At 37.0% G+C, this 12,584-nt stretch overlaps 1 protein-coding gene across 10 annotated transcripts in view; it reads left to right on the top strand.

Annotated features, from left to right (window-relative positions):
* Positions 1-12,584, top strand: part of LOC144309736 (leucine-rich repeat-containing protein 37B-like) — a 110,489-nt gene that overhangs the window by 8,168 nt on the left and 89,737 nt on the right. For 8 of the 10 annotated variants that reach the window (XR_013375628.1, XR_013375629.1, XM_077890840.1 and 5 more), the window contains exons 5-6: positions 3,347-3,418; positions 4,006-4,080. Coding sequence is in view for 7 of the 10 variants with exons in the window: in XM_077890840.1 (XP_077746966.1) it covers positions 3,347-3,418; positions 4,006-4,080 (147 nt within the window). In the remaining 3 variants the exon portion in view is untranslated. Of the gene's footprint in view, positions 1-3,346; positions 3,419-4,005; positions 4,081-7,828; positions 9,038-12,584 lie in introns of those variants that run through there. The other 2 variants (XR_013375630.1, XM_077890844.1) reach the window with 1 other exon arrangement.

Raw genomic sequence — 12,584 nt, 5'->3', positions numbered from 1 at the left:
AGTTTTTATAGCTTGAGCACTTCCATTTAGGTTAATCCATTTTGAGTTAATTTTTATATATAGAATGAAGTGTAGGAATCCTTATTTTGTATATGAATATATAGTTGTCCCAGCTCCATTCGAAAAGACTAGTCTTCCCACTTTGAATTGCTTTGGCACTCTTGTTGAAAATCAGTCAACTATAAATGTGAGGATTTATTCCTGGACTGTCAGTTCTGTTTCATTGGTTTATATGTCTATCCTTTTTTTTAAAATCTTCAGCCTCAGTTTATTCACTTTTAATTTACAGAACATCAGAGATTTACATTGTTTTCCAGTGTTAGCATTTTTATTTTTATTTTTTTAAATAATAAATTTACTTTTTATTGGTGTTCAATTTGCCAACATACAGAATAACACCCAGTGCTCATCCCGTCAAGTGCTCCACTCAGTGCCCATCACCCATTCACCCCCACCCCCCGCCCTCCTCCCCTTCCACCACCCCTAGTTTGTTTCCCAGAGTTAGGAGTCTTCATGTTCTGTCTCCCTTTCTGATATTTCCTACCCATTTCTTCTCCCTTCCCTTCTATTCCCTTTCACTATTATTTATATTCCCCAAATGAATGACACCATATAATGTTTGTCCTTCTCTGATTATATATGTCTATCCTTATGCCAGTGCCACACTACGATTACTGTAGCTTTGAATTGGGTTTTGAAAGCAGAGCATGTGAATCTTCCCACTTTTTTGTTCTTTATCTAGATTTTTCTTGGCTATTCTGGGTCCCTTGAATTGATATAAGAATTTTAGAATTAGCCTGGAAACAAGTCAGCTGTGATCTTGATAAGGGTTGTGCTGAAGCCATAGTTCAATTTGGGGCATAGTGCCATTTTAACAATATTTTCTTCTGGTCCATGACCATGGCATTTTTTCCATTTATTTCAATCTTCTTTAATTTCAACAATGTTTTGTAGCTTTCAGTGTATGGATCTTATACTTTTTGGTTACATTTTTTCCTAAGTATTTTATTCTTTTTAATATTGTTATACATGGAAATTTTTTCTTAATATCATTTTGGATTACTCATTGCTAATACATAGAAATACATCTAACTTTTATATATTGATCTTGTTTCCTGCAACCTTGCTGAACCCATTTGTTAGTGCTAAGGTTTTTTTCTACATTCCTAGGAATATGTCTTGTGGTCTTCTAGTTTCTCAGGAATATGTTGGAGCATTTCAAACTCTCTGTGGATATCTCATTTCTCAGCTTTTTCTTTTAAACTTTTAGATTAGGGTTTTTGTTGTTGTTGTTGTTGTTGTTTTTTGTTTTTTTGTTTTTTTTTGTCCCAACTGTTATCCATTGCCTTACACAGCTGCCAGTTTAAAACATTTACCTGTAAGTGTTTTTAAAAATGCTCCTGGGGATATCTAGGTGACTAAGCGGTTGGGTGTCTGCCTTCCTCTCTAGGCATGATCCTGGAGTTCTGGGATCCAGTCTCACATCCAGCTCCCCATAGGGAGCCCACTTCTCCCTCTGCCTATGTCTCTGCCTCTCTCTGTCTCCCTTTGCCTGTGTCTCTGCCTCTCTCTCTCTGTCTGTGTGTCTTTCTCATGAATAAATAAATAAATAAATAATGATATTTTTAAAATGCCCCTTGAGAAGAAGAGGCTTCTAGCATTGTGCAGTTCTCAGTGAGGTCAAGGACAAGGTTCTCAATTGAGGTCTTCCAGGAAACTCACTAGACAGGTAAAACAATGACAGTTCTTTGGGAAGGAGGCTTTAAGGAACTCCAGCTCCATTTTGCTCCCCTGGGATGTGGGCTATTTTTCAAGGCTACCATCAGGATACAGAGCAGAGGTCTAGAACTAGTTAAAACAACAGATCTCACTGTTCTTATAGAAATTAATACATTTTCCCTTAATAAATGCTCTCTGGGTTGCTGTAGACCCATTGGTTAAATTTTCCAAAATGATTAAAACATTGATTCTATGTTTGCCAGTGTTTGTCATTGTCGTTGCTTTTATGGAGGGATGAAGTTTCAAATGTCCTCACTTTCCCGTTTTCACTGATTCACCTATAACATGGTTTAAAATACCTAAAGTCTCAATGACCATCAGCTAATTAAATACTTCATCATGGGAGTCGATTAGAGAAAAGGAATAAAAATAGAAAATGTAATTCTCAGAGGAGCTCTCCCAGGTGGAGAGATGAAGTTCAACATGAATACAGTTTCTATATTTAGCGCTCTCAAAGTTTATGGTAACAGCTGTTTTATAAACCCCCTTTTCTTCATGTGAGTTACACACAGGCTTTGGAGTCAGAACTCAGTTCAAATTCCAGCTCTGCTTCTGACTGGCTTGACAAACTCGGACAAATTACGTAACCTCTCTGTACCTCAGTTTCCTCATTTGTAAAATGAGGTGATGATAGTATCTATCACATAAGGTTATTATAAGGATTAAATGTGAAATGCTGATCACAGATGCCTTACAGCCCAATAATAGTATTGGTTATGAAGATTATCTATCTAATACTTGGTAAAAGTATAGTTAATGATTCTTGAGTAGAGTCAACCTCAAGGCAGATTGTCTTTTCTTTTCTTCCTATTTCTTTTACCTTTTTTCATTTTAAAGAGTTGGGAAGAAGGTCTGTTCAGCATTTTGGAATAAAAGCTTGTGTCAAAAAGATGACAAGATGTCCTTTATTCAACAAACATTAAATAGTCAATAACAAGCACTATACTATGTCAGGCACAGGGACAACATGACAATAAAGTATGGTCCCTGCCCTCCAGGAGCCGAGAATCCAGGAGATTGATAAGGAAACAGGTGATACATGCCATGACAAAGGCTGTAATGCAAGAATACACACAGGCTATGTGGTGGGAATATAGCTTTCACCGGCTGCTCATAGATTTAGCCCTTCTTGTTTGGCTCCAAAACTGAAGAATTGGTTATCATTTTGTCTTTAACTGGGTGGTTTAAACTGTAGGATTTTTAAACTTTCTAGAGATAAAAGAAAAGCACTTTGAATTATGGAGGACACTAGAAATAGTATTTCCTACAGAAATTACTTCCTACTGGTATAGTCACTTCTGAGGTTTTCAACCTGAAATGTTCTTTGGCATATTTTTTCTTTGCCATCCACTTAAAAAATTTTTTTCTCTTTCTCTTCCTGCTTTATCATTCAGAGACCTGGGTAGTGCCCAAAGGAAGAATGTTTTACAGATTCTAAGGGTGATTTTATAGGCAAAGGCAGAAAATGATTGCTTTTAAACTTCAAGTTCCATACCAAAAAAAAGAACATAAATTTTCATCTAGTTACTTAAAATGCAGATAATTTTAATTCCATTGCTTTTTTCAGAATTCTCAGTCATAACCCTCTGACAACTGTTGAAGATTCATATCTTTTTAAATTGCCAGCATTAAAATATTTGTAAGTATTACAACAATCTCATGGCTCATGAGATGATTTCTGCTCTTTTTTACTTTTGTCAAAGATTAAATCTTTTGCATTTTGAATAAAAAGTCATAATTTAAATTTTAGCTGGGTTATTGTAATAAGAATTATTGGCAAAGAAAGAATGTATATGGACAAGACAGCCTGTAGTAGAAGAGAGCAGTATTGAAGAACACATAGAGATATGGAACATGCAGGTGTATAGCGAAATATTTACCACATATGTAGAAATATCATTTATCTCAAAAAGCAAACTGGAATAAGGTATACCTTATTTAAAACAAAAGACTAATCAAGAAAGGTGGATGCAACTGAGAATGAGTAGAAAAAGGGTAAAAAGAGATTGTACTGTTTAGCACCAAGGTGATTATGTTCGTGATGCACATAAATTTTAATTTCTTCAATAAGAATGCTCTGAAATTATCTTCCATAGCAAGTAAACTCTTGAGCTAGCTTGACAGAGAAGCCAGAATTTAAATAATCACATACTATTAAGTACCTTTTTGTACTTGGTGTGAAATTTTAGTCTTTGGTATCATGCATGTTTGGGCGTTCTCTTTCAGAGACATGGGAACAACACAGGTGTCACTTTCAACAATTGAGAGCATTCTCATGATGACCCTTGAATTGGAAAAACTGTAAGTTGATTTTTCTTATGTTTATTATCACTTCGTTGTGTATTTAGGTTTGTTTTATTTATAAGTCAGCTTTATTGAGGCATAATTTTCAGTTAATATGTACTCTTTTTAAGTATGCAGTTTTTAATGAGCTTTGGTAAATATATAGTTGTGTAACCACCACCATGTTTGAGATACAGAACATTTCTGTTTGTAGTTAATCCCCTGTTGTCACTATCAGCCCCTGACAGCCATCAACCTCATTTTTGTCCCTATAGTATTTTTTCCACCATGTCTTTTTTTTTTAAGATTTTATTTATTTATTCATGAGAGACAAAGAGAGAGAGAGAGAGAGGTCAGAGGGAGAAACAGGCTCCATACAAGGATTCTGAGCTGGGACTTGATCGCGGGACTCCGGGATCACTCCCTGAGTCAAAGGCAGACGCTCAACTGCTGAGCCACCCAGGCGCCCCTCTACCGTGTCTTATGAATGAAATCATACAGTATGCAGTCTTGTGTGATTGGCTCCTTTGACTCAGCATAATCCTTTTGAGATTCATCCATGTGATTGCATCAACCCGTAATTCACTCCTTTTTATTACTGAGTAGTGTTACAGTTGTGTGGATATATCAGTTTGTTTATGCATTCATCACTTAATGGACATTTGAGTTGTTCTGATTTTCCTTTTGGCTATGATGAATAAAGCTGCTAAAAGCAGTCACGTGCAGGCCTTTGTGTGAGCATATGCTTTCATTCTGGGGGAGGTGAAATACTTAATGGTAGGATTACTACATCATGTGCTAAGTGTATATTTAACTTTTTAAGAAAATGCTTCCTAGGGGTGCCTGGGGGGTTAGTCAGTTAAGTGTCCAACTGTTGATTGTTGATTTTGGCTTAGGTCATAATCTCAGGGTTGTGAGATCAAGCCCCCAGTGGGGCTCCATGCTGAACGTGGAGCATGCTTAAGATTCTTTCTCTCCCTTTCTCTCTGCCCCTCCTCCCCACCCCACTCATACACATGTGCTTGCTGTCTCTCTCTCAAAAAAAACAAAAACAAAAACAAAAAACCTGCTTACCTCTTTTCTAAAGTGAATGTAGGGCAGCCCCCGTGGCTCAGCAGTTTAGCGCCACCTTCCGACCAGGGCGTGATCCTGGAGACCCAGGATCTAGTCCCATGTCGGGTTCCCTGCATGGAGCCAGCTTCTCCCTCTACCTGTTTCTCTGCCTCTCTCTCCCTCCCTCAGTGTCTCTCATAATAAATGAATAAAAGCTTTAAAAAAAATAAAGTGGATGTACCATTTTGCATTCCAAGCGGCAGTGTATGACATCTTTATATTTCAGTTAAAAAAATTTTTCAAACTTTGTATCTTTTTTTAAAATTTTATTTATGATAGTCACAGAGAGAGAGAGAGAGAGAGAGAGAGGCAGAGACATAGGCAGAGGGAGAAGCAGGCTCCATGCACCGGGAGCCCGACGTGGGATTCGATCCCGGGTCTCCAGGATCGCGCCCTGGGCCAAAGGCAGGCGCTAAACCGCTGCGCCACCCAGGGATCCCCTGTTTCTTCAATTTTATCTTCAAATATCTGTTCTATTTTCTTTTTGTTCTTTTCTTCTTAGATGACAGTTATGCATATTTTAGGACATATATAACTTTGTTTTGTACATCTTTTTCTCCCAAAAACTCTTTTCAACTAATTACTCATTTTTATTTAATGTTGTTCAATTTTCTCATTTCTATCCTCTGTTTGCCTTTTTGAATACTTACTCTGTTCCTTTCAAGGTCTCTTCATCCCATTATTTTTTCACACTTCTTTCCTAAGTAATTATATCCAGCGCTTTATTTCCTCCTCCCATTCTACCATCACTTCACTGTATTCTTGCATTCTTCGTGGACTTCATTCTAGAAGTAATTTCTTCGTTCATCTTTTTTTTCATTGAAGCCATTCCTTATTTATCTCCTTTAACAATCTAAATATATTTTACTTTAAACTCCCAAGAAATTGATTGTTTGGAGTAAATTCCTACTCTGATTGTCATTTTGGTTGGTTTCTCTTGGATAATTAAACTCGTTTCTCAAAAAAAAAAAAAAAAAAACTCGTTTCTCTGGAATTCTGAGCTATTTTGAGGTTTATTTTCCCTGCCTCTTTCTCTTGCCCAGTGTTCAACCCAATCACTAGTCAGGTAGTTTTATGTTTATCTCCATCTAAATCCTGATCCTTCAATCCAGAATGAGGTCTGATAATGGCATGTTAGGATTCCTTTTCCAAGTAGACATAGGGGATACCCCTGATGCTGTCACAAAGCTCACAAGCAGCTTGGTTCTATTCTAGTTATGAGAACCTATCTTCCTTCAAATCCTGAAGTTTTCTGAAAGTCACAGCCCAACACAGTAACCAGAAACTTTTCTTCCATCAGCCTTCTTTCATGAGGAGGTCCCTTACCATAGCCTTTGAATTCATGAGGTAATGAGGTATTTGCACTCCTGAATCAAATGAGCACTTAAAGTACTCCTTATCTCATGGGAACCTAATAACCCTCCTTTGGGGCGGGGGGTTTATTTGTTTTTTGGTTTTGTTTCTAAAGATTTATTTATTTATTTTAGAAAAAAAGAGAGAGCACAAGTGTGAGGGGCAGAGGGAAAGGAAGAGAGATCTCAGCACAAACTTGATGTAGGGCTGGATCTTATGACCCTGCGATCCTGAACTGAGCTGAAACCTGAGTTGGATGCTTAACTGACTACCCCAGATAGTCTCCCCTGTCCTTTTGGGTTTTTTTTGTTTTTGTTTTTGTTTTCCTTTTGGTTTTTTTAAACTCATAATGAGGAAGGGCCACTGACTTCAGTTTCACTTACTATTTTGCTTTTCTGTTCTATATCTGATCAACAGAGATGTTTATCTGTTTCTCACTTTACCTATGTCTTTTGGTGTTTTAATATTTTATTGAACACTGCTAAGTAGTAGAGTGTTTCATATCATAAACTTGTGAAGTCACTGTGATAGAAACCCCTGGCATTTAAAATATGAATTATTTGGGGGATCCCTGGGTGGCGCAGCAGTTTAGCGCCTGACCTTAACCCAGGGTGTGATCCTGCAATCCTGGGATCGAGTCCCACCTCAGGCTCCCTACATGGAGCCTGCTTCTCCCTCTGCCAGTGTCTCTGCCTCTCTCTCTCTCTGTGTCTCTCATGAATAAATAAAATCTTTAAATAAATAAATAAATAAATAAATAAATAAATAAATAAATAAGAATTATTTTTTAAATTTTTTGGACAACTGAAAGAGCATTTGGAAAAGAAATAATTTGGATCCCTACCTATATCTCTCATGAAAATAAATACTTGATGAATTAAAGATATAAATTTTAAAATGAAGCCACTAAGTATTACAAAGATTTTTTTACAAAGGACACAAAAAGTGGTAAACATAAAGGAAAAAAATGGATAAACCTGACATTAAATTAAAAATTATTGCTCGAGGGATGCCTGGGTGGCTCAGTGGCTGAGCGTCTGCCTTTGGCTCAGGGTGTGATTCTGGGGTCCCAGGATCGAGTTTCATATGGGGCTGTCCGCTTCTCTCCCTCAGCCTGTGTCTCTGCTTCTCTCTCTGTGTCTCTCATGAATAAATAAAATCTTTAAAAAAATAAAAACTATTGCTCAACAAAGACTCCATTAAGAGTAAAATGCAAGCTACAGATTAGGAGAAAATATTTGCAATATGCATATCCAATAATAGACTCCTAACCATATACATATATATATTTAAATTACAGATCAGTAAGATAAAAAAATTCAATTTTAAAAAACAAGCAAGAGACTGGAACAGGCACTTCACAAAACAGGATATCCAAGAATCTAAGAAACATATGTAAAGGTGCTAAATAACACTAGTCAACAGAGAAATGCAAACAAAAATCACAATGAGAAGTCATCATCTACTCACCTGAAAGTTGGTAAGGATGTGGAGAAACTGGAACCCTAAAACACTGCTGCTGGGGGTGTAAGTAAACCCACATTAGAAGACAGTATCCACCAAAACTCAATATATCAAAAGTCAAACAGATTAAGTCACAGCCCCTTTCAAAGTCATATAAAAAGGAAGTGGAGGAAATGAGTTCTATCTGATGTCAGCCTTTGTTCTTTACTGCTACCCTGCTCTTACAGCATAACCCACATCTTCAACAAACACACCAATGCCTTAAATAAACTTTCTTTCTTTTTTTGGTTCAATGCTATTTGACTTTGTTTAAAATGGAAACCCTTATCATAGCCTGGCCCTTGGTTGATTGTCAGAGTTTACTAAACATCTTAATGGAAGTCTAGAACTGAAATACTCGATCAGGATCAGGAATAGCAACAAATAAACCTTAGAAGCTGTTATTTTCTGATTTCAAGTGCAGTAAAATCCCTCCCAATATACATCGGAGTTATTGTTTTAAACCAGTTTGCTTTGCTATAATTTCTCTGGATTGTATCCTTATTGTTCAGAACATCCTCACTTCCTGCCCAAAATCAAAATTCAAAGCCATGGTCTTGTCTAGTATTTAGTTTCTGGTGTCTTGGGTCTATTATCTTAGAGTCCTATGTAGTCTCATGTTTGTGGGTCTACTAAACCTGATGTTTTATTACTCATCTGAAATCAGTTACCTGAAATTCATCCCAGGTTTTTTCTTCTAGAAAATGTTTTTACTCCTGTTGCTTACTAGGATCTAGTAGATCTGCAACATTAGACTAAAATTTGTAATCCCTGCAGTCAAAATTGTTTAAAGCTTTTCCAAATGTTTGTCTTTTGGACAATGTTAAACTGCTTTCAATGCCAGTGCATGAGTGTCTGATCATACAGAAGCACCAAACCTGGACATCTAAATTTTCTTGTGATAATTAATATTGCCACACTGATCTGTTAATGTGTCTTACTACTATCATATTGGAACCTAAAAGGCATACATGAAATACTCCATTAAAAAGCAGCAGCTTAGAAACCTCAGAAGTTCAATTTGTACTGTTTTTTGTAATAGTAATATTCACTCTAGGCTGCATTCCCTCAACTAATTAGGAATCTTTTAAAAAACATTTTAGGAATCCTTTTTAAAACATTGAAAACTTTTAGACAGTACCTAAAAGAGAGAATGAAGACTCAAATTTCAATAAAAAGCCTGAATATTTCAAACAGTTTGCTGGAACAAAGTGAAACAAGGAAATCTCCCCAGATGTCAACCTTTTTCTCTGGAGATCAAGAGGCTTGAGCATGGACACGAGCAAGGAAGAGTATACTTCTGAGCTATGAATCTGCAGGAGAGCATTTTCTTGATTGATTAAAGAAGGAAAAAAAAAAAAGCTGAGAATTAAAGCAATCTGGCCAAATGAGAGAACAGGTTTGTAATGACTTTTTCCTCCTCAAGTCATTTTATGACAATTCTGCACATGTGGGAAAGTATAGGCTTCTTTACCACAATTTTCATTTCAGATTCAGACTCTGAGACTGTGAAGAGCTCTTCAATATGAACAACAGCAATGAAGACTAAACATTTTACAGAGAAGTTAATGTTGATTCAAATAAGTCACAAATAATTTCAAATATTTAATAATATGCATATTTTTACATATGCGTATTACGATGGATTGCTTTTCATCAAAGTTTTGTTCATATTGTGCTATATGCCCCACTGCTCATATTCATTTTAAGAAACCATGGCCCCATTTCCTTTGCTCTTTTTTGTAGTTGTCTCAGTTTGCTCAGGCCACTATAACAAAATGCCATAAATAGGGTAACTTATAAACAACAGAAATTTATTTCTAAAAATTCTGAAAGCTGGGAAGTCCAAGATGAAAGCACCGGAAGATACAGTGTCTGGGTGACAGCCCACTTCCTGACTGACAGGCAGCAATCTTTTTATTGTGTTCTCACAGGGCAGAAGGGGTGAAGGATCTCTCTGGGATCTCATTTTTAAAAGCACTAATTCCATTCCAGAGCCCTCATGACCTAATCACATCTCAAAAGTTCTACTTCCATACAGCATCACACTTGAGATTAGGTTTCAAAATACAAATCTTGGGACGATACAAACCTTTGGTCTATGGCAGTTTTTTAAAAATTACCCTTATGCTCAAGTTTCTTGCATTTTCCTAAGTTTCTAAGACTGCTCTGCCTCAACTGAGGGTTCTCCTTTTGTCTCCAAACCCGGGTGTTAAACAGTTCTCAACAATAAAGTTTTGAGTGAAAGGCTGTGGGATGGGACCAGCCAGAAGAGACTGAGTGAAGGCAGTGGATATTAGGTTCTGAGGTAGGACTATAATAGCCAGGGATATCCCAGAACCTACCTGTCTCTACATTCAGCCACTCTGGAGAAAAAACTTCCAATGGACCATTACCAGTTTTGCCTTCACTCATTCTTACAAAATAACAGATAACAGATCTGTTTTCTTCTAAGAAGAAGAAAGATATTTTTTTTAGAAGTAGCACTTGTCCCACAACTATATAGTCAACTAATCTTTAACAAAGCAAAAAAGGATATTCAGTGGAAAAAATACAATCTCTTCAACAAGTGGTGTTAGGAAAACTAGATAGTAACATGCAGAAGAATGAAACTGGACCACTTTCTACGCCACACACAAAAATAAATTCAAAATGGATGAAAGACCTAAGTATGAGACAGAAAACCATCAAAATACCAGAGAAGAACACAGGCAGCAACATTTAACCTTGGCCATAGCAACTTCCTACTAGACACATCACAGACACAAGGGAAACAAAAGCAAAAATGAACTGTTGGGACTTCATCGAGATTAAAAGCCTCTGCACAGTGAAGGAAACAATCAACAAAACTAAAAGGCAGCCTACAGAATGGAAGAGGATATTTTCAAATTACTTATCTGATAAAGGGTTAGTATCTAAAATTTATAAAGAAATTATCAAACTCAACAGTTAAAAACTAATCCAGTTAAGAAATGGGCAGAAGACATGAATATTTATCCAAGGAAGACATCCAGATGCCTAACAGACACGTGAAAAGATGCTCAACATTACTCTTCATTAGGGAAATACAAATCAAAACCACAATGAGATATCACCTCACACTTGTCAGAATGGCTAAAATTACCAACAGAAGAAAAAACAGGTTTTGTGTTTGTGAGAATGTGGAGAAAGGGGAACTGTCTTGCACTGCTGGTGGGAATGCAAACTGGTGCAGCTACTCTGGAAAACAGTATGCAGGTTCCTCAAGAAGTTAACAATATAACTACCCTATGATCTAACAATTGCACTACTAGGTATTTACACAATGGATACAAAAATACAGATTCAAAGAGAACATGTCCCTGATGTTTCTAGCAGCATGTCAACAATAGCCAAACTATGGATAGAACTGAAATGTCCACCAACTGATGAGTGGATAAAGGAGATATGGAGTATTACAGAGTATTACTTGGCCAGCAAAAAGAATGAAATCTTGCCATTTGCGACAATGTGGATGGAGCTAGACTGTATTATGCTAAGCAAAATTAAGTCAGAGAAACACAAATACCTTATTATTTCACTCATATGTGGAATTTAAGAAATGAAACAGATATATCTATAGGAGGGGGGAAAATAAAAAAGAGAGAGGGAAACAAACCATAAGAGACTCTTAGTGACAAAGAACAAACAGCTGATAGAGGGAGGTGGGTGGGGGATGGGCTGGATGGGTGATGAGCATTAAGGAAGGTACCTGCTATGGTAAGCTCTGAGTGTTGACTGTAAATGCTGAACCACTGAATTGTATTCCTGAAACCAATATTGCACTGTATTTTAACTAACTAGAAGTTAAATAAAAATTTGAGAATAAAAATGAATAAATCAGACAAGATAAAAAGAAAAAAGAAAAGAAAAAGAAGATACAGCAGCACCACTTGTGCTGAATGTTATTCCCATTGTTCTCTTGATCCTCATCACAGTCAAAATTCATTTTCTGACCTCCTGTCAGGTCATTTCCTGCAGTCTTCTCATACCTCCCTGAAATTCTCTTTGCCCCAAATGGTCATTAGATCACCTCTTTTTTATAAACAAGCAAAACAGTGAATTTCTGACATTCATTGAATTCATTTTGGCATTCACAGTATTCGCTAAATTATCAAAAATACAAAACACCAGTTTCCACCTCTGACATACTAAATTAGAATCCGTGGAAGGGACACATGAATCTTTACTATTTTTTTTTTAAAGATTTCATTTACTCATGAGAGAGACACACACGGGGGGCGGGGCGGACAGGGACACAGGCAGAGGCAGAAGCAGGCTCCATGCAGGGACGCAGGGAGCCCGACGCAGGACTCGATCCCGGGTCTCCAGTATCAGGCCCTGGGCCAAAGGCGGCACTAAACTGCTGAGCCACCCGGGCTGCCCCGAATCTTTACTACTAATAGGAATCTCAAGTGGTATTTTCATTAGGTAACTTTAGGATACACTTCAGAAAGTCATAGGACTCCTGATTATATACAAGGCAACCATATAGTTTATCATCCAAATAGGACACTTTGGAAAAGTGAAAGCAG

This window comes from Canis aureus, unplaced genomic scaffold (assembly GCF_053574225.1).
Source record: "Canis aureus isolate CA01 unplaced genomic scaffold, VMU_Caureus_v.1.0 ptg000209l_RagTag, whole genome shotgun sequence".
Taxonomy (NCBI): domain Eukaryota; kingdom Metazoa; phylum Chordata; class Mammalia; order Carnivora; family Canidae; genus Canis; species Canis aureus.
The sequence above is the reverse complement of the archived record's forward strand: the minus strand, read 5'-3'. Positions and strand labels throughout refer to the sequence as shown.